Source organism: Crocodylus siamensis, chromosome 7 (assembly GCF_052110815.1).
Source record: "Crocodylus siamensis isolate JL-2025a chromosome 7, ASM5211081v1, whole genome shotgun sequence".
In the NCBI taxonomy this organism is placed as follows: domain Eukaryota; kingdom Metazoa; phylum Chordata; order Crocodylia; family Crocodylidae; genus Crocodylus; species Crocodylus siamensis.
Genome location: NC_143401.1, coordinates 86939123 through 86965348, shown reverse-complemented (window position 1 = coordinate 86965348; position 26226 = coordinate 86939123). Strand labels below are relative to the sequence as shown.

At 45.7% G+C, this 26226-nt stretch overlaps 2 protein-coding genes across 4 annotated transcripts in view; one reads left to right on the top strand and one right to left on the bottom strand.

The window, feature by feature from the left end:
- The window catches only part of LOC149860090 (uncharacterized), a 184299-nt gene extending 161344 nt beyond the window's left edge, over positions 1-22955 (bottom strand). For 2 of the 3 annotated variants that reach the window (XR_016443490.1, XM_090057395.1), the window contains exon 1: positions 22704-22955. Coding sequence is in view for 1 of the 3 variants with exons in the window: in XM_090057394.1 (XP_089913520.1) it covers positions 21983-22029 (47 nt within the window). In the remaining 2 variants the exon portion in view is untranslated. Of the gene's footprint in view, positions 1-21982; positions 22041-22703 lie in introns of those variants that run through there. The other variant, XM_090057394.1, reaches the window with a different exon arrangement.
- LOC149860091 (pancreatic lipase-related protein 2-like) lies at positions 6389-21269 on the top strand. The gene is made up of 12 exons (XM_090057885.1): positions 6389-6437; positions 7081-7235; positions 9212-9337; positions 10522-10656; positions 12158-12266; positions 15069-15185; positions 15279-15398; positions 15896-16014; positions 17820-17949; positions 18342-18453; positions 19542-19709; positions 21179-21269. Exons 1-12 carry the CDS (start codon positions 6389-6391, stop codon positions 21267-21269), a joined length of 1431 nt encoding a protein of 476 aa, XP_089914011.1.
- Positions 22956-26226: the final 3271 nt, after the last annotated feature.

The following is a 26226-nucleotide window of genomic DNA, read 5'->3' as shown; positions in this document are numbered from 1 at the left end:
TTTCAGAGCGACACATCTGTATTTACACACACTAGGTTTTCAAATGAATTAAGCCTTGGAGTGTCTCATCTGTGCTTACATGCACAGATTAAAACAAATTAAGCCGGGTCCCGGGCCAGCGCTACAGGAAAGTGGGACTGTCCATCAGAGCCTGCCCCCCAACACACTACATGCCTGTGCCCTGCCATGCAATTGTGGAAGCATGGAGCTGGCAAACTACAAGGAAAAAAAAAAGGCAACCCCCCCCCCACCCCAAAACTGAAGCTACTCAAAAGCAAAAGCAACTTGAAGGGGTGAACTACAAAAGTCAAAGAGCCATCTGGTGGACAAAGAGGTTCATTACACATCTTTGAGTGCCCTTGTGTTTGCATGCAACAGATCCATGGATGCGATGCTGTAATTCCCAGCAAGGCAAACTAAACTACATCCAAGGAGTTTTAGTTTAATGCACAAGAAAGACTTTTAAAGCACTGAGAAATCCCACTCGTGCAAACAGCCACGCAGATGCAGCACGTGAAAGGGCAAGAATTGTGGCATGTACATAAACCCAAAGTACCCCTCGGCAATTGCCAGCTTTTAGTTTTAACTCATTTTTTTTTAATAGGGTAAAATAAAATAGCAATTTTTTCTATTGCAAAGAACATGGATTACAACCAGAAAGAGTCCACACCAACTGCAGAGACTTCCTCAGCCTGACAGAGGGTTTTTAAACCCAAAAGCTTCCTATCCATTTTTTCCCCCCAACTATCTAAGTTGGCCTAATAAAAGATACCTTATTCACTTCAAGAACCTTGTCTATCAACAGGACAAAGTTTTTAACACTACAGATTCCTATTTGAAATCTCTGCAAACCATATTTGCATGTCTAACAGGGCTACCACTGTGTGGCGCCCTGCAAGGATCGCAAGGCATCACGTGGTGCCACAATACCCTGGTTGAGAATCACTCATCTAGAGACATGCCTTCATGGGGGACTGTGAAAACAGGTCCCTCTTCCCTGTCCTGAGGTGCTTCACTTGTTTCCCAATACTGCAGGCTGCTTCATATGTTAAAAGGCTGCTGTAAGCCATACCGACTGCAACAGTCCCCGCAAACAATTGAATCTAGGATCAGTGGAAGTTAGAGGGCACAAACAGCTAGGAAGCAGATTTCAAGGATAGAATAGGGCCATTTAACGTAACATTTTGCCTTTGCAGTACCAGGGCTAGCAAAATCTCCATCTAAAGGATGATGACAAACTTCCGTTCCAAACAGCACACACACGTAACAATGCTGTGAGACAGGAAACACCTCTTCCTCCTACCAGCTAGTGCTAGACCTGTTGGAGCAAGACAATTAGATCTCTTACAACACCGGAAGCAAAGGCATTGTATAAAAGTTCAGGGCTGAGACTGGAGCAAGAACCTCTCTCAGTCACCAAGGTACTTCGCCCTAGGACAGTCCCATGTCTGACCTCTAAACTACCTAGCGGGTAGATATAATGGCTGGTCCCAAGGAGACCCTGTCATTTGTTTTTTGTTGTGGTTTTTAAGTACTGGAAGCTCAAAGCCATTCCTTGAGAAATAGAAAAATTCCAGGAGGAGGAGGAAGTTTCAATTTGCCTCTTGAACTCTTAGACCCCTGATCTGATCCCTTTCAGTTGCATTGTTCCCTCCATATAGAAGTCCCCAAGCCTAAATCACAAACTATAAAGCATCTTAGGCATCCACTTCCATCTTTATTTTCCCCACTGTGCTTCTGTTGTCAGGCATCTCTTAAGCCTAATATGGCCCTAAACCATGAATTTATGCTTTCTTTATCTTACCTGTGCTAATTTATGACTCATTTATTTAGCAGATGGTATGTATTAGTTGGAAATCATAAATAAATCTGCTCAAAATACTCTTGTGACTGCTGCTAGGCAATCCTCCATGGATACACGAAGGTAAAGCCATAACTTTTACCTCTAAGCAATACAAGCTTGTTTCAGGATCAGATAGAAGACTCCCCAGAAAGATGAGCAGTCTTTAAGGAGGTTCTCCAGGGATTGTAATACAGCAGGCTACTGTAGGAGCAGATCCTAAGTAACAATTAAGTAACTTCATCAGCCAAAAATCAATCACTGACATTCTCAGGTGCTGAATTGGGATCGTTTCTGGGCCTGAAGCCACCTCTATCCCAGTGAATTGCACCTTAGGTCCCCAGATGTGGACTTGGTGCCCCCCCCCCCACCACCACATTCCAGCTCTTAGGAATAGACCAGATTTTGCTACGATACGAAAGGAGGAGACATGGGAGAGCAGAATGAGGTTACAACCAGTGGGAAGATTAATTACCAAGATCCACAGCCTTCTACACTAAACACATCATTACACATCACATGGCTCGGCCCACACCCACTGCTCTGGGACTGACTCCAGGAAGCAAAGAGGGCAAGTAACAACCAGGACTTCTGAGGGAGCGAGCTGAACAGACGTCCCAAAGCAACATCATTCTGGAATTGAACTGGTAAGTGTTGGAAAAGAGTTTCAAAGATGCTATGCTTCATTATTTTCCATGCAGATATTGGGGGCCAGCAAGGCCCCCTGCTGATAATCAGCAGAACAAATGCAGACGGGAATAAATATTAGGGCAATTTAAGTCACCAAATGAGAAGCAAACCAAGTCATTCTGGGGAAGCTTTGACTGGAAGAGATCACAGCATCTTAACACTGACAAACCCTAACAAGTGATGAGGTACCCTTGGGATGACTGCACACCACAGCTGGGGGTAACAGACAGAATTAGAAAGGGCTGACGTGAAACACTGGGGAGTTTCTTCCAAAGTTTATTTTCCTGAATGATCAGAAAAAAAGCCATACAACTGCATCAGGTGAAATCTGGACTCCTTTCCTCATACACGGACACAGACAATGGTTGAAGTCATGAAAGACGTTAAGCTACACGAAGCACTATCAGAAGATTGTGGCCAAAAGGACTTGCACAAAATCTCTCAGGACATCTATGGTGGAAAAGAAAATTGACAACAAGCCAAATGGATCCCAGGCATTTTTCTTAACCACTACTAAACTATCTGTCCTTTCTTTCCTTCTGCTCCTCTCCAGTGTTCAACTAAATGCTATGCCAAACTGTAGCGGATACATTTGGAAAAAGGATTGAAAGGCAAAAGGAGGGATAGTTAGAAGCCTAAGTTTAAGGTACAGTACCAGAGGAAGAGATAATGGGAATATATTTCTGTAGTATCTGGGGACTGGGAATGCACAAGATTAAAGCACAAATATAAGCCAGATGAGAGTTAAGAAAGGGTCTGATGCAAATAAAGAGTTTAAAACATATAATGAACAGGAGAATCCCAAACAGAGATACAGGAAAGTGACATAATTGAAGAAGCAGGGGAGAAAAGAGATTCTGGAGGACCATGTCCTGTTCTGACAGAAGCCATGGCATATACAGACATTTGCTTTTGCAGGAAAAAAACCAAACAAACCTCTCCTGGGAGTAATTTAACCTTGGTTGTTTCCAGGTTATTTCTCTCCTGGAAAAGCCATTTTTACTCTGGGAGAAAAAACTCAAACAGCTGTACACTTGTGATTTCTCCTGGGAGAACAGCAACTCTCCCAGAAAGAACCAAATCTCTGTACAAGGCCCCAGTCACTTATTTTAACCACGTATTCTCCACCCCTGTAATTTGCCTTCATTTGACATATTTATGGAAAACAGTCTTCTACTTCCTCTTTCAGCCTCTATTTTGCTGGGCTGAGCAAGCCAAGTTCTTTAAGTCTCTTCTCTAGCACATGTTTTCCATTCCCAGGATCATTCTGGTATGCCTTCTCCACAACCCCTCCAATTTATCAACATCCTCCCTGAATTGTCGTGGGGCATGCAAAACTGGATAGTGGCTGCATCAGTGCCAGTCAAGAAATAATATTTTCCTGGTTGGACAGAAAAGGCATGTCCCCATGGGGGTGTGCCCCCACCCTGACATGCATGCTTTGGCACATGGCAAGACACCCCAGGTGGGATAAGGGAGGGTGCGAGACCAGCCTTATGATATGCCATTCCAGAATGTGGTCCAGAGCCCACCGAGTAGAGTTATAACCACCCACACACGCCCGCTTGATAAGAGGGGCCACTAAGGGCACATCACTGATTGCTTGAGACAGCAAAACAGGGATGGGAGTGAAAGTCAGAGGTTCAAAATGAGTGCATCAAGGAGGTGCAACACCAAGCAGAGTACACTGGACAGTACCCACTGCCCGGTGAAATTTTGCCAAAAGACATAAATGGATGAGGGACAGGAAAACAGACCCACAGCTCCCGGCCAGAACCTCCTTCCTGGTCAGGTAGATCACCTATCAGACATGGGATACTAGATTAGATGCTAGATTAAATTGGTTTGACCCAATATGGCACTTATATTATTATCTTCTCAGTGTCTCTGCTGCTTCATAAAGTTTGTCTATGTTCTTCCAAGTAACATACTCTTCCTTTCAGTACAGCCATCACCTTGCAAGTCACACTGAAGAAATCCTCTGTTTCAGGCAAGAAAAAGACATTTGTTGTAGGTCACAACAGCTATTCTACCACCAGCCATCATAGGATCATAGATGTTTGGGTCGGAAGGGACCTCAGCAGATCATCAAGTCCGACCCCTTGCCCTAGGCAGGAAAGAGTGACCCCAGCCAGATGCCCTTCTCTTAAAGACCCCCAAGGTAGGGGAGAGCACCACCCCCCTTGGGAGCCCGTTCCAGATTTTGGCCACCCTTACCGTGAAGAAGTTTTTCCTCCTATGTAGCCTAAATCTGTTCTCTGTCAGTTTGTGACCACTGATCCTTGTTACCCCAAAGAGGCAGAACTATTCTAGAAACAGACCTCAACCTCTCAAAATTATCTCCAAAAATCCCAGTTGCTCCTTAGAAGCTTATTATGTTTACTAAGCCTGTCTGCTCAACTCCACCCCCTTCTTAAAAGGAGTAGTAATTAGACACTCAGACACTTCAAACACTGGCGCTAGGCATCGACTGTGGGTCATAACCCTGCACACTTCTGAAAGCACAAGCCTACCTATCCCACAGCCCAGCCTCCCAGAAAATAAGCCAGCAAACAGGAGGAGGACTGCACCCACTCCCTCTGCCTCCAAACTCATGGTCCAATAGTTCTGCTCTCCCAAACCCCCATTTGCTGTTCCTTTCCCCTTCTGAGAGCATGGGGTAGCTTCTCAAACTGCCAGCCTGGCGTGGGAAAGAATGAGGGGACTTGGGCTTGCAGCAAACAGGTAGAGGCCCCGTGGAAACCCTGGCCATGGGGACTGAGGAGAGAAGGACATGGAGGTAGTGGGGGGAGGGTGCTACAGAGTCCCTGGCCCTGGTGGGAAAGGAAAGAATGAAGAACATGGGGAGATTGCCCTAGACCCGAGGGAGATGGAGCAAGATACCTGGTTTGGAGCGGGTCCCTGACATAAGGTGGGGATTTACGGGAGGTTTGAGTTGGAACAGGCTGAGAGGGTGGGACAAGGGGGAAGAATGCAGGGAGCCACTGCGACGCAGGCTGTGCTCAGCCTACAAAAAAACAACAGATCATGCGACCCTCTCAAATAAGGGCCACCTTGCTGCCTTCTCCCCACTAGCCTTTGCCCATCTCTTCAGAGGAATAATCAGAGCCTTCAGCACCATGGATCCTGCTTTCCTTGCACACACAAGGCACCCCGAGAAAGGCGCTGGGGGGTGAATGCAATGTTAGATTAAGCATAGAGACTAGGAACAGAAAATAGCCTTGCAAAACACAAAAGAATAGGGGGGAAAGGTCTAATCTGCCAATGAGGTGACAAACAAACGTGTCATGCTACCACTGAGACCACATACTATTTACATTAGCGACTAATTACTCTGGAGTATCTGCAATGCTAATAAGGTTACTGATCAGTTGTTTTCATATCTTGATCCTTCTGAATTTCCAGACATATTTCATTTAAATTATATTGAGCATTATTTCCTCTTACCCTTTAACTCAGGGGCAGGCAATTATTTTGGGTGGAAGGCCATTTACTGGGTTGTGTCAAGCCAGAGGGCTGCATGACAGGCAGCCAGGGCAGATAAATATTAATTTTCTAAATTTTTTAAGGGCCCCGTGGGCCAGATAGAATGGCCTGGCAAGCCACATTTTGCCCACCCCTGCTTTAACTGAAGATGGGATATGTTAGGCATAAAGGCCAGGCAAAAGCTTGCTTTGTTGCCATCTTTATTTCAGGCATTAATTTATACAACATTAATATTGTATTTTTGTTCTTTTTGTTCCTGGGATAACATTACTGTACTACACACTTTTTAAAAAGACGAAATGCTCTTAAGTCAGTTGGTATCTAAATAAAACGCTTCTGATGGACTTAACAGGCGTATTCAGTTCACTTCAGATGATTGGACTTTGGATTACTGCTTTCTGTCTCCTTGGCTCAACAGCAGGTAAGACACTGCATTTATAAAAACTGCATCATGGATGTTGAATTCAGTCACATTTTTACATACCAAAAAGTTACAAGGCAAATGAAAGCATTCCTTTGCACTGAAGTCATACTATAGTTTGTAGCACAAGAGCGATGCACCACTCATATTCTTAATATCATTGCACTTCTGCACCTTGCTTCTGCAATGGTCTGTGCACACACCAGTGAAATGAATGCGTGGTGCAACAAGCAGTGTCCGAGGCAAAAAGCTGAATGACTATGTGGCATCAAAGCTGCTCACCTGCTCAAAGGAAGCATGTTTAAAATTAACTGAAACTCATACAGACTGTATGTTATTGGGGGGAGGGAGCAACAGGGGCAGCGGTTGAAGTCTTCCACTCCTAGACATATGAATCAGGAGCTGGCACCTACCATCAAGTCCTCTCGTCTTTTTTATTTATTTAATCATAAGTCACTAATATCCCCTCTTATCTGCTTCAGCTAATACCCACAAATAGGCTGAAGAATAAATCTGAACTTTAACATCAGCGATAAAGACAGTTGCCCAAGCCCAGAACTTTTTAAAGTTGTTACCAACCTCAAATGCACCACAGGACTGTAACGGTTTTGAAAATACTGATAAGATGGTTTTTGCGCCGCAGGCAAAGAAGTTTGCTATGAAAGAATCGGCTGCTTTTCCGATAAGCCACCATGGTCTGGAATACCAGGGAGATTTCTGCCAGGTTTGCCTGACCCTCCAGAAGGTATGAACATCACCTTCTCCCTCTACACCAAAGAAACTAGAAATAGATTTCAGGTAAGACCTATCTGTATTTTAATATTATGAGCCAGTTGCACCTGCCAGGGTTCACTAGACCTTTAGGAAGACCATGTCACTCAACATGCAAAAAGGAGTCAAGGGAATAAAAAGTCAAAATTTGTTGTCAGCTGCAGCTGTAGACAGATATATTTAAGTCATTTGGAGTAAAAGAAAAAAAATAGTGTGAGGAATATTTATATGCAGAACCTATATAAACAAGTGAAAAATAATACAATATTTATGAAGCATTCTACATGGGCAAAAAAACCTCAGAAGATAGGATATTACTATTCTACTTCCAAAGAAACTGATGTAAAGAGGCCCAGCTTGGGGCTCAGCCAGGATCCATTTCTGATCATAGGCGCTGGCTTTTATTTTTGTCAAGGGGCGGCTAAGATAGCGCCACCCCCACCCCCATGGCCACAGTGGAGCCGAGCAGAGCCCGCAGGGGGTAAAGGGTGGATGCGGGCTGTCCGCTGCAGGCTCAAGGCTCCCTGTCCTGCTGCCCTGCTCCCAAGAGCCCTGAGCCATGGCGAGGTTCCCCCTGCCCACCCGACAGCAATGGGGACACAAGTCCACCACCCCTGCCCCCACTGCTGCTGGGCAGGCGGGAGACACCTTGCCATGGCAGCATGGCTGGTGCGGGGCTCCCAGGTGAGGGCAGCAGGGCTGGTAGCCCTGAGCCCACACCTGTCCCCAACCAGTGCACAAATCTGGGGGGCATGTGCCCCTCCCTGCCCCACTCCCTTGGACAAGCCAGTTGTGGCTGTCTCGCTCCCCACCCTGGCCCTGGACCCCATGCACTGCCCTGGCTGGACAGCACCTCCAGACCCAGCCCTTGCCCCACTCCTGCCCTCATTGTGGGGGCCTTGAACCGCCCCCAACTTACCTGGAGGCAGCTGGGGGAGCTGCTCTCCACTGCTGCCTGGGGCTGTATTCCTGGCCATGTGCACACCTGCACACATGCACATGGCACCCCATGCATCCTGCTCCCCACAGCCCCTTGCACGGGTCCCCAGCAACCAGGGTTTGTCAGTCTTCAACTGGGGATGGGAGGTTACCGTGGCCTCTTCCCGAAGGGGGCCTGAGCCCATGTACTCTATGCCTATCTCTCCGACTCCCAACATTATGCTCATTCTTAAAAGTTAAGAACCTTGGGGTTTTAAGTACTGTATTTATCCAAATCCAAGACTGCTTTGAAATTTAAGATGACTCTGAATTTAAATTGGTTATAGTTTTCCATGTATAGAATCTGATCAGCGGAGGGTCATCTTAAGTTTTCCCTCCTCTTCCCCCTCCCCCCAACCCTAGCAGCAGGGAAAGCAACAGCAGCAGAAGGGTATGTGGTGGGGGGTGCAGGTGGCTCCCTTGTTCCCCTGACACTTGCCCCCTGCATCCTGTGCCCCTTGCTGCCCACCCCATCTGCCCTCCTGCAGTATGTCCCCCCCACGGCCTCTCCTCCACACCTGTCCCTCCCCAGCCTCTCTGGCCCGAGATACTTAATGTCAGGTGTGGCTCTGGCTCCAGCTCCATTCCTTCTAGGCTCAGCGCATCTGGAAGCTCTGGCCCCGCGCCTAGCCATGCAGCAGCATCACCAGGCCAGAGCAGAGGCTGAATTTTCCATAAATTGTACACCTCCAATTTCTGACTTTTGCATATTATCTTATGCTGCTAAGATGCTCTGCAAAATAAAGGGACCTTTTCATGGATTAAATGGCTTAGGGCAGCAGAAGAAATATGGGAGGTATGGTTCCTTTAGGCGTGGTAGAGGACTTGAGGATGGGTTGGGGAAGCTATGGGAAGATGCCGAGGTCCCCATGCTCCAACAGCTAAAGATACTGACCACTTAAGTGAGTTTCTGACTCCCACGCAGGGGACATATTCCCCACACATGGAGCACTTTTCTGTGCAACCTATTTAAGAGAATGACAAAAAAAGGTCTCAATAATCATTAATGATTTTACTCAGAACAGATTCTCTCGGCAATATATCCTTCAACCATCGACAACTCGCATTTCTCCTCCCATAGAAGAACCCGCTTCATAGTACACGGATTCAAAAGCAATGCAAAGAATACCTGGGTGATACACATGTGCATGGTATGAGAAACTATCTTCCAAATTTCAGTATTATAGTTGCAACTAGATTCAATAGCTAATATTTAAATATCAATATTCAGCTTCTACTCTAAAATCCATCTGACATTGTTAATGGAGAGCAGGTATTAACTAATACATCAATTTAATCAAAGCTAAAATGTTTCCATGGAAGTTTCTGGTCACTTGGGACAGAGGAGACTCTACAGCCTGCTTCTGAGCAGCTTTTCCATCCCAGAACACTTTGAATCAGATTAAACAAGTGAACTCAACCTGAATGTCATGCATCCCAGCACAATGCCATAGCCACCAGCTTAATGCAAGTCTCCCTCAGTAGAAATGCCTGGACTTAAGGATCTCTTAATTTGTACATTTTGCAGTTTGTACAATGTGACAGAATTCTCACAAAATCAAATGCATACCCAAAACCTTAGCATTTATATTAAATGCCAAATCACAATAAAAAATGACAAAGAAAAACCCTGAAAAAACACGAGGTGCTGAGCTATCAGCAACTTTCACTGAAGCAACTCTCAGGTTTCAACATATATTTTCCTGCTTCACTCATGCTGTGCCTTTATTACGTTCTTTCTGCTTTTGGTTTTTCCTTTGTACACAAAATCAGGCCTCAAACAGTTAAAAGTGAAAATCCTTGACTTTTGTAGGACTGTGTAGAGGAGATCAAGCATTAGCTTGATGTGCTCTTGTAGGCATCTCCCATTCAGTTCTGAGTGCTTCAGTTTTAGATACTTTGTACAAGATTTCAAAAACAGCTTAAAACATGCCTCGTTCATAAAACAAGTTTAATGGAACCATAAGTCACATAATATATACTATATTGCAACTGCACAGTTGATAGGAACTGCTGTACAATTGTGATCCTAAATAATTCCCATACATAGTTGGGAGGAGAAAGGGAGAAAAATAGAAAAATATTTTGACTGTCACTTTTAACAAATCAGACACCTATGCGTGAAATGCCTTATTAGCACACTGTACAGTGTGCATTATTCTGAAAGACCCTTGTTTTAGTGGATGTAGGTACTCTTATAAAAAGTTGTGCTTTGAAAAGCAGGAAACCCAATAATGAAAGTTACTAGTTAATACATTCATTTTGGTTTAAGTTGAATCATAATTTCTTATTGCACGTTTTCTTATATTCTCGGCTTTCTGTTTGCACCCACCAGCGATTAATACAAGTGGAAGATGTGAACTGTATTGCTGTGGACTGGGAAGAAGGTGCAAAAGACACATATGTCAGAGCAGTGAACAACATCCGTGTTATTGGGGCTGAAATTGCTTATTTCATAAATACTCTCAAGGTAAATAAGTTACTTATTAGTTGCTTAAAGGATTTTAAGTTACTTTAAAAAAAAACAAAAAAAAAAAACCCCACGCACAGATTCACATCTAGCCATAATGCATTTATGAAAATACCACTATTTCAGGGACATCACAAAACCATGACTCGAACCTGCACGTGCAACTCACAAGCAACATGAACGTTCACCTGGCCACAGAGGTGACGCTGGTCCCAAAAGGATCAGATGATTGGAAGAGGCACCAAATTAACCTAAAAAACCACTAGATAACAAAATGTCCTTGGAGGGAAGGCATGCCACGTAACTAGTAAAGGACTGTTCCTACTACAACATGCTTGAGGCAAATTAGATTTTAAGGTTTGGACAAACCAACAAGTTACAGTAGTTACAAGCTAGCAGGGGACTTGCACACATCAGCTGAAATTTTGTGAAATGTTTGCACTGAAACACCTTTCCCATAATGAAACCACTGCCCCTTGGACAAGCCAGTTGTATGGTATGAGAAACTATCTTCCAAATTTCAGTATTATAGTTGCAACTAGATCAGGCGATTGGCACCCCCAGCCCCAGGAGTGCACCAACCATGTGTCCAATTTACAGTGTGATGGGAATCAGCCACAAAAATGTGTGTAATAATTTTGTGACTTACTCCGTTTTATCATGCCATTCATTGCATGAATGCATCACTGAGTTACTATTTAAAGATGTGATTAATTAGTTAAGGGGCTTTACAGACAAAACATTAAACCAAGGTGGCTTCCTAAATGGCTAACAAGAATCCTGGGAAATATCTAGCACTAAGTAAAGAGAGAAACACTGTAGACATGTGCATTTATGCTGGTCCATACATAAAGAAGTTAGATGTGGATCTCAGGCACCCGATGAAGAGTCGTGATGGATATCATTCAAGTTTTGAATTCCAGGGTAAGTTTAATCTTTTCAAATGATCAGTGCGCCAGTTCAGTTCCACTTACATCTTCAGGGGCCTGTATGGTTCCCAGAGGTGCCAAGGCCTAGAAATGTTCTCTCTGCACAGCTGTAGATGACCTTCATCTCTTCCAAACTTAAGAAAAAAAATAAGGGTACCAGGTGACATGATGAGTCTTTAAGTAGCTACGCAAGGAACAACAATTTAATAAATCAAGGCTCTCCCACTTGCAGGTAAAAAAAAAAAAAAAATCAAATGGATGGGAGCTGAAGCTAGACACATTCAATGCAGAAATAAGGTCCACAACAGGGAGGATAATGAACCACTGGAATAACTTACACTGAAAGGCCCTGTGGACTCCCTTTAATAAAATTATTTAAAGCAAGATGAAATGTCTTTCTAAAGAAGTCACATGCTCATTTAGAGATGAATTAGTTCAAGGAAGTTTCACTGTCTTTGTTTGCAGGAAGTCGCACTAAACAACCATAACATTTCTGGCCTTATAAGTTATGAGAAAAGCAGTTGCTATGCTTGACATTTATTCCATTTTCCTCCTCTTTTTAAACCATTCAGAAAACGCGCAGATACTCCCCTTCACAAGTCCACATCATTGGCCATAGTCTCGGTGCACATGCTGCAGCAGAAGCAGGAAGAAGGATTAAAGGCATCAAAAGAATAACTGGTAGGTTACTCAAAAGTGGAGACACTGCATGGTTTCCTTATTAATAGGGAAGAAACTTGTAAACCCCTAGACCTACTGAACCTACTGAATTTAGCCTCTCTTTTGTGTTGTTGCTATAGTCATTAGGAGCAAGATGAAGTCTAAGTGAATATCCCAATTCAAAAGCTGATTTATCTACAGTAAAGGCTTGTAAACATCCGTTTCATCTGTTATTTGAAAACCACGCTCTCAGCTGTGCTTCAGACCAAAAATAACAAAAGAAGTATAAAAATTGCTAAAATACAGAAGATTGGCACACATCTTAAGCTTGAGATATTGTGGGCAAATACTGTACATTTTCCCCACTCTTAACGCCATCTCTTACAATCTACTCGCAAAGCAAAAAACTTAAGCTTCATCCATAGCGTCCTTCTGATGCACCCTACAGAGTAGCTTCCTGGATCGAGTAGCAGTAACAACAGGAATGCCGCAGAGACTGCCGCTGGGTTCCCGAGCTGCATGTCGGCTCCTTCTTAAGAAGTCTTCTCCAGACTTATTAGGTGTACCATATTTTCCTCACAAAGCATGCAGATTTCCCACCCCCAAAAAAAATCAATCCCCGCAAACTAGGGTACAAGTTTTAAGTAGGGAAGCCGTTTTCTTCACTGGAAAAGCAGCAAGCCTGGAGATGCTGGACATGGCATGCAGCTGCCAAGATGGCAGTCCCATGTTAACCCTCCCATAGCCATAACTATTAGCCGAACACTGTAATTTGTGCCTAAAGCAGCAAGTGAGCTGCTGGTAGTATCTCGATAAGGCTTGTGATGTGGAAGCAACACTATTTACAAAAACGTACATAAACAACTGCTTACCGTAAAGGAATTATTGCCCTTGCAAGGGTCTAAAACCTAGCCTTGCATGACATAGGTCCCCTCTACCCATTGCAGTTACACAAGTTAATTGTGCGATTACCTTGAGACCAGCTCCACATGCAAAGTAGCTATTACATGATAAGAAGTTCACAAATGAGAACTACTATTATAGCTGGTTGCTACAAAGCTTCAATTTGCATGTAGAGCAGGGTCCCCCATCAACTGTGGGCTCCTAGTCACAGGGGTGCACCTTGCCCAGCCAGGCCTAGGAGTCCTGCAACTGCTGGGAACTACTCGGCAGCTGCAGACTCTGGGTCCCAGCTGCCACCTGCAGCTGCCAGGCTCCAGAATCCCACAGCAGCAGATGCTGGGTGCCAACAGTGTGCCTCCTAGCGATCCCCCCACCCCAGAGGGGTGCAATACCCCAGGGACAGGAGGATTGCTGCTGCGGCAATCCTTCCACTCCAGGGGTGCGTAAAACCCCCGGGAAGGGAGGAACACAACTGCAGTGACCCCCCGCCCTAGCGGTATGCAAAACCCCTGGGAAGGGAGGACCACCGCTGCAGCAATCTCTCTGCCCCAGGGGTGCATGAAACTCCTGGGATGGAAAGATCCCCATTCCAGCAGTCTTCCTGCCCTTGGGGGTTTTGTGCAACCCCCTGGATGGGGAGATTGCCACAACAACCATCTCCTTGTCATGGGGAGAGGGGGCACATGGGGTGCCCCCATGGCTGAGGGGGCTCCCAGCTGCAAGAGCTTGCTTCTTGCTGGTGCAGAAGGAGCCCGGAAGCAGGCTCACATTGTACCAGCAATAAGGCACCATGGGACACAATTCAAGATCCCACAATTGCACCTTCTGCCATGCACATAAGACACGGCAGGAGGCACAACCGTGTGAATTGCACATTAGATCTCATTGTGCCTTTACCTGTACATGTCGAGGGGGCCAGAGAGCAAGTCCTGTCAGAACTAGAGTATCCAAGAAGCGTGGCATCCCAGGGGACAGGCAGGACGAGGCAGCTGCTACATTTTCTGGACACACTGTTCCCAGGAGGATTGCCCCATCACACAGGTGGCCATGATCCTGGAAAAAGCTTTTTCTCTACGTTCTGCCTACAAGGTGCATGTTTTATTCGGGTATGTGTTGGATCCAAGAAAAATATGGTAATGATGTCATTAGTATTCATTACAAACAGATGACCTTATGATAATAGCATCAGACCACCACTCTGGAGACAACAGGGCTTGTCCCGACTCTGCCTCTTGATATTCTGCGTGACCTTCAGCCACATGATCTCTCCGCACATCTGTAAAATGGGGGTAATACTTCCCTCCTCTCATTAGATTGTGAGAGCATCTCAGCGGGTCCTGCAAACACACCACAGATCTAGGACACCCTCATTTTTCAATTCAGACCCCTTGAAAATCCAGATAAACCACCGTCTTAAATCCCATTCTTCTCTTTGAGGCAAGGGTTTTTAAGGCAATACTTTCACTGGCTGAGATAAAGTTAGACAATCTTTCAAATGCAAGGCATTCTTCATCAGGTACCCTAATGAAGAGTTACTACCTTCTTCTCCTGATACAAGACTATAAGGTCGAACAGAAAAGATTTTGTTGGTGTTGGAATAAATTTACAGAAAGACTTCCTTTAAAGAAGTTGAGACCCAGCGTGAGGCTAGTAAGGAAAGAGATGCTGAGGCTTAATTCTGCTTGTGCACTTATTAATTTTACGAGTTGCTGGGAAAGTACCTCACAATGTCCAAAAATGCATTACGTTGAAGTGTTCGTCACACTGCAATGCAGCCGTAGTCCATTTGGTTTTGGAGAAATTCAAGCTAGTATTCAACAAGCTTTATGTTGCATCTCAAAGTGATAATCTACACTGGGGGGAAAAGTTAAGGTACGGTTTCACTCCATGCCACCTGGCAAATATTTTGATTTTCTTTAGGTTTGGACCCTGCTGGAATGTTTTTTGAAGGAGCCCCTCCTGAAGTTCGACTGGACCCTTCAGATGCATTATTTGTCGACGTGATTCATAGTAATGCTGCCCTTTCTCCTGTTATAGGTAAGGCATCAAATGTCCTACGTGCAAGCAAATGTTTGCAGCGGCAGTCCTGGCACTAAGTTATCCACGGTTCTTACTATGTGTTTATCATAGGTTTTGGGATGTATAAAGCCACTGGAGACCTTGACTTTTACCCAAATGGAGGACATTTAATGCCTGGATGTGATCAGTTAGTTAATTGGGAAGACGCGGATTCTGAATCTTTTGTTGATGGTAAACTTATTTCAACACTTTGCAATAATTTATTTGCACGGGTCTGCTCACCCTGCAGGCCTGAACAGAGATGTCAAAAGAGAGTTTTGTTAGGGAATTGTTTTAAAAACTAACCTTGCTTTATGCACACTTGGTGAAGGGGTAGAAAAGAAGGCAAATCGCTGAGGGTTAGAATAAAGCTGTGCAGCCAGGTGTGGCACTAAAAGTGGTATTATGTTGTGCGGCTGTCATCCCAATATGGACAAACACAATCAATAAACTCAGGGTTTCTAGAAGGTTTGAGCTAAATTCTCCAGATAGGAAAAAATGAGTGCATTAGTCTGTTAAGGCAACACGCTTCTCCTATGATATTGTAATCAGGTAAGATTCCCATAAGGATAATATATGGCCATACTATTGTGCCAGCCAGAAATGTTACCATTATAAGAGCAAATATTGTACGTGGCCAAACATGGCAGGATACCCGAAAAACAACTTTCATCACTATGTTTCAACAGAAACTTTCAACGTTAATTGGTGCCATCATTCACGCAGCCATGAGTTTTATTTAGAAAGTATCCTGCACCCTGATGGATTCCTTGGTTATCCCTGTGTGACATATGAATCCTTCCAGTCGGTAAGCACAGCAGTCCAGGATCGGGTCACAGCTTAAAAACCCAGCATTTCCACATTCCTGCTGAGCAAACATCACACACTGTGCAAGCACTGCGTTGTTTGTCATCTCCCAGTGTCCAGCTGGGATCAGGATATGGGCAAGAAGGAAGTTCAAGCAGTAGAGAAGCAATGCCAGCTGGAGGAGGAGTGGATGCGATAGGATGGAGGGACAGATCTCGATTCTCATGCCTGATCCCCTTCCTCCACTGGCAAATCCTTCTGCTTTGATGATGCTACGAGTAGATGGGAAGCCTTATCTGTCCCATGCCATTTCCTGCCTGGCCTTTGCTACTAGCGGTGCAACGATAGAGTTTTTGAGCCAATACCAACATGATTTTTAACGGGCTATAAATCCGCCGATACTAATCCGATTCCAATATGCAGCCAGGCAGCTTGGAGAGAAGCATTTGGCTGGTAAGTCTGTTGTGGGCGACGGGGCATGGGGGCAGATTGAGGTCCCTGCAGTGAAGGAGGGAGTTGGACTGGGGGTGGGGCAAGGGCAGGGGTTGCACAGTCGGGGCAAAGTGGGGGATGTAGCTGCAAGCAGCTCATTTGGGGGGTGCGGGGACAGTTCCTGCCTCTGCATGCACCCTGGGAGGGCATGGGGGGCATTTGCCCCTAGATTCTGCATGGGGTAAGGTGGGCTGGGACTTTGGGCTGGGGCAGTGCCAAGCTCTTCCCGATAGGAGGATGGGCTGGGCTGTGCTTGGGGCAGATGGCGGCGGCACTGGGAAAGGGGTTATGGGGTGAGGGGACCTGCAGCCACCCAAAAATTCGCCATACCCCTCCGAACCCCACTCCACCGCCCAGCCTGGCCAAGCTCCCCCACCAGGAAGAGCCCAGCGCACCCCGGTTCCAGCCCACAATGGCAGCCCACCCTCGTCCCACATGCAGATCTGGGGGCACACGCCCCGCCACCCTCCTGGGTTGCGCACAGCACCGGAGCTGTCTACCCCTCCCCATGTTCCCCGGACAAGCTCTGTTCTCCACTCCACTTGTATGGCACCTGCCCCTGCCACAGTCCCACTACCTCCCTCACCATGGGGGCCTCAGTCTGCACCCCCTGACCCCTCTTCTCTCACAACACACTCACCAGCCCAACCCGGCTGCTCTCCATGCTGCCATGCTGCGCTCCTGGCCGCCTGCATGCTGCACCACAGCTGCGTGCATGCACGGGGCATTAATCAGCCACACCAGCCAAAAAAAAAGCTGATCGCCAATACAGTCGATTTTTTTTATATCGGTGCTGATCTGATACAGGACCGATATATCAATGCACCTCTATTTGCTATTGGCACCAGTGAAAATAAGTGCAGTCAGGCATCTCTACAAGGCTGCAATTCCTGGTGGGAAGAACAGGATCCAGGAGCCACAGGTAGACCATAGGTCTCTGTACTTTATTATAAGGATGAACCGATCCCAGATCAGAGTGCGTCTAAAAACTTAACTGAAAGCTAGCTTCACCCCCTTTCTCCCTGTACTGTGCCTAGTGCAGCATGGGCATAGGTTCTCCCTATGCCTTCCATTAGAGCGGTTTGGGGCCACAGCTACATAACGGGAGTACGTATCTACTCATTTCATTATCACATGCACGACGATAAATGACAGGAAGAGACAATGATACTGCAAACACGGTGGTTAAACACCCTGGATGCAGGCGATGCTTAGAATTGGGCAGGAACAGGGCACCCTCGGCTGAAGCCCGAGTCTCTTGAGAGTTGAGATGAAACGACATCCGTCATTAACAGTTGTTCTTCCTTTCCTCAGGGAGCCTGCTTCCCATGCCCCAGGAAAGGCTGCCCAATGATGGGTCACTACGCTGATCGGTTTCCATATAAACAGAAGAAAAGAAACCAAAAATATTTTTTAAATACAGGAGCCTTCCCACCCTTTATTAGTAAGTATAGGCAGTAAACTACAATGGCCCAAGTACATGCACGGATGAAAGGATAGGACTAGAAAGAGGCTACGATGTATACATTGCTGTTATAAACCTCCAATAACCTGGACAGTCCTGGTTTCTACCTTTCTTGCTTACAACTGTTGTTGGCCACAAAGAAAAGAAAAGAAAAAAGGAAAGAAAAAGAAAAGAAACTGGTCGCTAAAATCCACTCCTGCTAAGACTCTTGAATGGCCCGTTCATAAAGTGAGAACAGAAATAACATTTTGCCTTTGCAGAGTGAACACCTGCACGGTGAAAAAGACAACTTTCATTCTTGCTGCTATTTCAGTTTTAGGTTCCTTGCAAAAGCCACAGCCTAATTATATTTTACTTTTGTTATTACGTAGGTTGGAGACAGAAGGTCTCTCTCAAACTGTCTGGAACAAGGAGCGTGATGGGGGAAATAAACATGGTTTTTCAGGACACCGAGGGGAACACCCACCAGTACCAAATTGGCAGGTAACACCAGACTGAATAATGGGTATCAACATGCACACCTGTTTATGACGCATGTTCACCTCTGTCAGCAACAAGCACCTGTTAGTTGTCCCACCTTGTTAGTTAACAGTTTAAAAGACGGTTGCAAATTATAGCCTAGACAAGACCTACAAGCCAATGGTTAAAACTAGAAACAGAATCCAGGGGAAAGAGTTGATTCCACAACATTTAACAAGGGCTGAAGTCCAAACCACACACTGAAGAAAAGGCACAGCTGTTCAGGCAGCTCATTCAAAGGCTGCTCATGCTTCCAGAAAACTTTTGGCTCACACTGGGCATGTTCATTAGTTTAACACAGGCACTGCACAGCCACTCCCACAACAGCACTAGTCCAAGCTTGTTAACATATTCTCTCCCATATGCTAACAATTCTCTGCTGTCACTGATTTGCTGCATGATTGCACGCAAGCCAGTTCACCACCGCACCTTAGTTTTCCCCATCCATAAAATGGGCGCAAGATTAATCTAGACCACATTAAAATGGCATGCAGACTGTTGGATTAAAGCAACTTTTGCTATCAAATGTCAACTCCCACCTCCAGTTGGGCAAGGATGACAACTTTTATTGCCCACTCACTAACTTCTAAAACCAGCACACTTGTGCTTCCTCCCGGATGTCCCATATGCTAGGAAAGATCTCTCTGCAATCAGCTGCAAAGTACCTCTCTCCCCTTCTCAAAACTCTCACTGGCTGTGCTTAGAAAACAACTCGGCAATAGTTAGACTTTTGGTAAGAGAATTCCCTGTTCTATGACCAATATTGTCTAATTATTCTCTGACACGCCGCCTTTCTGCATCTATCTGTGGCTCTTCACTTCACACTGTAAACTCCTTAATACAAGGGTTGTCTTGTTTTGGTTTGTGGTTACATTGCAGGATGTGGTCCTTGGCACTAGGATACTAAAAATAAAACGCAAGTGCTATAACATACAAGGACCAACGTGCTGGATGGTTTGTTTTTTTTGGTTTTTTTACAACAACCCAGAGTGGCACCCCCTCGGCAAAAACTATTTCCAATAGCACCGTTTTCCTCTTGTGCCTGTTTGTAGGGGATTCCTCTGTCAATACTACATTTATACAAAGTACATCGATTTCCAAATGAATCCCAGAGAAATTACAAAAGTTGAATTTCTCTGGAAGACGACTCCATTCACTCCACCCTGGGCCGAACTGGGAGCAGTTACAGCCAGCATAGTCAATGGAAAAGACGGATACACGTGAGTACGCTCAGGTTAAAGCAGCATCATGCTGGAAAGGGCTGCAAGCATTTGGAGAACAGGAGACCTTAACCTCAATCCTGATACCTTGGACACAAAGATTTTGCAATCAGATCAGCTTCATTAAAAGACAAGTGAAAAGTACTGCACTTCAGAGGGAGAAATCAAAACGTGCATGTGCACAACAAAGAACGCCTGGCTAGGCAGCAAAACGGTGGGAAAAAAAGGCTTAGAAATGACAGTGGATCTCCAAATCGAGCAGGAATTAACATTGGACAATATAGGGAAAAAAATACACAAAACCCAAAAGCAAACAAACAAACAAACAAAAAAACCCATCAGCCCCAATACAGGCAACTGATGGGGAGGCATGGGGAGGGGGGCACACGCCCCCCCCCCCCGAGATTGGCCCCCAAAAGTTCAGGCCAAGACTGAAAAGTGGGTGACCGGATTGAGATGTGCATCATAGGTAGGACACAGGATGCAATTATTCTGTTCACCTTGATACAGGGAGGGAGGAGGGACTCAGCTGCAGTACAGCTACTCCTTGCTTAACGCTGCAGTTACCTTCTTGAAAAATGTGACTTTAAGCAAAACGATGTTAAGCAAATCCAATTATGTCACAGTAGCTACCTACTAGCAGGCGGCAGCCAAACAATGTTATAACCGACTTTAAAACGAGTATGTTCTCTAATAGATCAGCGACATCATAACGAAACAGTGTTAACCAGGATGACGTTCAGTGAGGAGTACCCGTACTATGTCCAGTTTTGGACACTATAGGAAATATGTAGAGAAAATGAAATCAAAAGAATGACGAGAAGTTTAGGAGTCATGGACCTGTGCAAAAAGGCTGAAGGAAGCCAAGAAAGAGAGAAAGTGGGAGTGAAATGGTACATGGCAACATTGATCAATTATTCTCCTTGCCTGCTGGAGAAGAGCAAATAGTTTATAGGCTTGGGGTACGGAAAAGAAAATTAAAAAGAAGAAGAAAAAAGCTAGATATTAGGAAAAGATTTTCGACTTTTAGAGATAGTTAAGCAAAGGTTAGACAAGTACGTGTCAGGGATGGTCTGAATATTTTTAAGCCCATCTCATTGCAAGGGATGGAATACATGATCTTTTGAGATCTCTTCCAGCCCTGCATTTCTAGGATTCACGTTATTCATATTTCAAGAGCCAAATTCGATATTAGAGTTCACTCCCATAAGGGGGAACTCATCCCAGAGTAGACAGCTATTGCACATAGACTGCGGACCATATCAGCCCCATTTAGTCCCTCTCAACTATACTTTGAATGAGAGCTAAAAAGTACACACAGGTCTTAGGCTGGTCAAGAGCAGAGCATTGTACTCAAGATCATAGCTGGCAGTCTCTGCTTATGTTGAGTCAATGCAACCAACAGCCTGACATCCCTCTGGAAAAAACAACCTTACTGAAATATTGACTTCAGTTGTTTTTCTTCCCAGGTCTACCTTTTGTGGCAATGAAACAGTGACATATGAAGTTCCACAGCTGCTTAAGCCTTGCAAAAAATCACTGGACGTTACTGCTGTATAAGCAGCATACATAGCCATATGAGACCTGTCCTCTCAAATGGGTTCATATTACACATAGTTATTAAAATAAAATGCATTTTTAAACTGAATGATGACTGGTTTCTCAGCTTTGTGTAAGTGTGCTCACAGCTTTTGCAAGTAAGAAGTCATTGCTTCCGAAATTTCTCCAATTCCACTTTTACTGAAAGACAGCGAGCAAGGGGGGCAACCTAAGCTTATATGTGAGCTTATCAAAATACACCATCACACACAAAAATACTAGCAAGGTGGCAGAAACAAACAGGAGCAATTTGTCTGTATTGCATTAGCATTTGTCAGATTTTCTCTGTTCTGAATGCATGCAAAACTCTGGTTAATTCACTTGCAAGACAAAAATTGCCACTCTTAAGGTTTAATTCACCAGAGTCCTGATTTCCCACCAGTGTCCCGTTCCCCCCCACAACTACTAATTAGTTGCTACCAAATAATTAGCTATTAACAGCATTCCCCTTGGAGTGGCGAATGAACCAGCGTTTTAATGTCCGATGGGAACATCCTCCTTGCAATTTGCACTGCTGTCTTCAAGCATTCCAATAACACGCTGCAACGTTTCATTCAAGGCAAAAAACATGCACAAGGTACAACAAGAAGAAGAAATAACCCAGGTCACCCGGCTTGTGACAGTCCCTCACATGCTGCAGCCCCAACACGAGCAGGAAACATCCCTGCACTTACACAAGGCACGATGCAGGTGGCAGGATCCACCGCAGCCCCCTGGCCATGCAGAAAGCAGGGGCACCAGAAATAAATGACATTTGTGCGACCTCTTCTCCAAGCAGCCAGCCTGGCCGTCCCACATAGGTTATATAGCACATGGCCCTTCTCATGTGGGTCTGCATCCTTCACATCCCTTTCCTGCTGGCTTGCGGTGCCAGCCCTGGACAGCCCCAAGGCTGGGACCAACCCAGCAGGCTGCTCCGCAGCGGAGGGCTGTGACCCAGGGGTCTGAGCTCTCTCCTGCCCCCAACTTTCGAAGTGCCCAGAATTTGCCCTTTATCAAACCCCTCTTTTGCAATACTGCATTTGGAGGAGGGACAACTTCTCAGCCCTATGCTCCCATGCACGATGAGAGCAAACAGGCAGGGTTAGCTTATCACTAGGTTACACTGGGTTTTTTCCAGGAGCACCCTGTGTCACTCCCACCCCTGCAAGAGGACCCCCTGGAGATGCAGAGACAGAAAGCGAGGGCGTGGGGTGGGACAACACACCTGAGGGGAAAGAGCCCTTGGAGGGGCCTAGCCCAAATGGCATCTCACAGCCAAATCTGCCCTGCAAACCCGGCTTGCAAGCTAGACTCAGGGGCAGGACAAATGCATGCTGCAAAGGTCCCCCACTTCCTCCCCTCCACTCCCCAGCCTGCTGCAGTGCAGTCCCAGAGGCCCAGGCATGCTCTTACCTCCTCCTCTCAGTCTTCTCAAGCTCCCGGGAGCACAGAAAGAAGCAGGGAGACCCTCAGCTCCCAAATGAAGGGCATCAAGTTGGGATCATGTGCAGGCCTGGAGACCGCAAGCAGGCTCATATAGCCTTGCACAGCACCTCCTGGGGGCAGAAGCCCAGTACTGCAGTCTCCCGCATGGGCCCAGGGCACCCCCAGCGTGGTGTTCTCAGCCCCGAGCGAGGTGCGTGGGGAGAGTCGGACCCTGAGAACAAAGCCACCATAGCCACGCTAGGCAAGACGTCAGGAAATGAGGAAAGGAGAGTTGTGCTTAACTTGAGCCTGACCCTTTCTGGGGCCGCGGTGTCGTATAGCTTGCACCTGCCGACTCTCACACCCGCATCCAGGCTCTTGAAACATTCATGCCTCAGGGTGCAAGCAGCAAGGGGCACATTGCAAAGCGCAGGCGTCCTTGTTTCGGCCCCTTTCTCTGTTGTATTTGGTTAACAGACTCTCCGGGGGCTTCAGCACCACGGCTGTAGTTTAGACATAACTAAGCTACCTCGGGTATAACGCAAAGTTACTCTGGAAGCACCGAGTTCAGCCCAGCCTAGTATGTACTCTGTTCTTCAGGGCTGTGCTGAGCCACATGCTGCCTTGGCTGAACTGTCTGCAGAAAGCAGACTAGCTAATCTAAAGCTAGTCTGAGTCTATCTATACAGTGACTGTGGTGTAGACATACACCAAAGCCATATCGAGTCACACATGTACCCAGCATAACACCTACCCCTTGAGAATCAGCTGCAATGAGTTACAGGTGTTCCTAGAAAAATATAGGTTATAATTGAAAGAAATTACCCCCCCCCACATACTCATTAATGTAGGAAGAAGGTTATGCCCTGCTTAATTTCCTAGGAAGCTCTCAAATGTTATCCTCTGTAGTTGGACCTATTGCAAACTGTTGTGCTTTTACCATACGTCCCATGATATTTGCTGATTTTTGCAGAGCCCGCAAGCTGGGATCAGGTGATTGATTTTTTAAGTGAGCTTCCAGCACTCATCTTCACAGACAAAAACCTGGAAATCTGAGCACTAAATGCACCAGCACAATAAAGCATATAAAAATATTAATTTTATATTTTAGTTTTAATTTTAACTCTCAGGGGTTTTTACATCTCAGTATTTAAGATGATTTGGGGGGCATGACATGATTTTTTTTCATGCTTAGGCTTGATAATACTGCTCTATACCCTGAACAGTGCATGTAAAATGAGCAGTCTTCAAAGTTCATTCCATTCTCTGGGTCTCCCAGTGAATTTCCTCATCACTTTCTTAAGCCCCAGACCTGCAAATACTTATACGCACATTTAACTTCATGCACGTCAGAACTCCATCTGAAATCAATAGGACTACTCTCTATTTGGTAATTTTAACCATCCAGCAAGCCTCACACGCATATCAACCTCATCATTAACGCGCCTGAACTCATGCATGTAAAAATAAACACATAGGTAAGTGTCTTCAGAATCATGGCCCTGCATCGCAGAGTCAAGGACTTTGGGGTCCATTAGGTCAGCTGGTCTGTGTTCTTCTATAACACCAGACCTGAAATTTCTATGTGGAGCCAGTCCCTTGTGTGTGATGAAAGAAAACTTTCCAGAATGCCAGGCATCTCTGAAAAAAATGCGTTTAGCATTTAAAAAACAAACCTGGAAAACCTTTTTATGTTCTGCAAAGTTTGATCTTAGCAATCAGGCTGACGCTGCTAGAGTTCAAGGCACGGGCATTCTTTGTCAAGCAAAAAGGTAAGCTAAATTACACAGTGGAAAGCCAAAACAAGTTAATCTTTTCCCTGTTCCCTTCCTGTACCTACACTTGCAAGGATGTTGTTATTTATGTTTCACTGCTATCTTGACAGCAATAGAAACAACACATTCAAAATCTTTTGGAGTTCACAGGAATACAATTCTTAATAAACCATACAAGAGAAAGCCTCTTAAAAAGGGCTATGCAAAATCACCAGTGAAATCACACGCAATCCTAGGGTCTGCTTAAGAAGGCTGTATGCACGGGTATAGGAGGAAATCGTAAACAGGCTGGTCAAAGGAGCTTGTTCCTATTAGTGGGTGCTTGGCATTACTCCCCTCCTGCATTCATTCCCCTTTCACACTTTTTAACAACATCTCTAAGAGGTTCATTCCCGCTTGAATTCAAATTCTGGTTGCTCCTGTTATCTTCCTCAAATCCTCCTTTCCACAGCCCACTTCCAAGAGTAAAAAGGCCCAGACAACTCTGATGTAACTTAAAACAGCCTAAGTGCTGCTCTCACTGACGGACTGTAGTGATCCTCTTCACGGTCAGCTCTTCCCACCTGTGCTCATGCAGAGGCCTCCAAGCTGCAGCCCTGCCCACTTCTCAGAGGGGCTCCTGGGCAGAGGGTGGGTTGCGCAGTGTAGATCCAGCCTGAACACAGGCTGAAGATTTGACCAGTGACTCGATTTGCTAATGAGAATGACGATGAGAGCCTTAGCGCAGTTACAACGGGAACCCACTGAACTCTGCCCCCACTGGCACCTAAAATACAGGAGCTGCCCCTCTCTAATATCATTCTTCATGAGGGCACACCAAGCCTCCCATTCTGCAACCTCGTCCACACCATGTAAATAAGTCCCCTTGCAGACATGGCAAAACATAGAGTAAGGCTGGCAGAACTGAGCCCCCAGCAAAGACTAGAACAACTGCACTGAACCCATTAAAACTTTGTTCCTGTGGATGTTGGCAGCTCGGTATGTGCCCAGCTGGTGACCCTTCATTCCTTCCCACAGGTCGAGATTGGGGAGTATCAGCACGTGAAAGGACATGTGGCTCTAAGATACAGTTTATGGGCATCACAAGGTTGACAAAGCTTGTAAGTGCAGTTCAGTCCATGCAGCACCTGTGTATCTCTTCATCCCACTGAGGCTCTTCCTATCAAGCAGTGGTTTCCAGCCTCCACTGGCCCACAGACAACACTGAGCAAGTAGCATCTTGCAGGCAACACCGTGGTTTGCTCTCCCTGTCACCCTCATTTGTTGGAGGGTCTCATTGGCCAAGGCAGACAAGGTTCTCTGGGTCAATCTTTTATTAGACCAACTCAAATTGTTGGAAAAATTCTTCTTAGCAAACTTTTGGGTATAAATACCCTTCATCAGACTGTGAGTGCATCTGCAAGTTGGTGTTCGCTCTTCCTGGCTGGAATGAGTTGTAAAGAAGCCAGAAGCACATTTTGCCTAGGAGCCATGAGCTGGGGGCACTGTTGGTGGGTTTAAGGGAGACTCAGGTAGTCTGGCAGTCACCTGGTGCTGTCCATTTCCACCTTTCAAACATTTCTTTACAGGAAGAGCTACAACCGTTCTGCATGATACAAACCTCCTGGATTAGAGCAGCCACAGCAGTGCTGGAAGGTATTTTACAAGTGGACGTGCTTCCAGCATGCTTGACTGCAGGGGGTCAACACAGATGGGCAAGTATGCACCTGCCCCAGCAAGAGGGGCTCAGGCACCCT

Bases quoted from the DNA above. Each gene is read 5' to 3' on its own strand.
- LOC149860091 (XM_090057885.1), top strand. From the start codon at position 6,389: ATGATTGGACTTTGGATTACTGCTTTCTGTCTCCTTGGCTCAACAGCA. The intron at 15,399-15,895 runs GTAAACTTATTT...ATGTTTCAACAG, and splicing joins TTCTGAATCTTTTGTTGATG to AAACTTTCAACGTTAATTGG. The intron at 16,015-17,819 runs GTAAGCACAGCA...TCCTTTCCTCAG, and splicing joins CATATGAATCCTTCCAGTCG to GGAGCCTGCTTCCCATGCCC.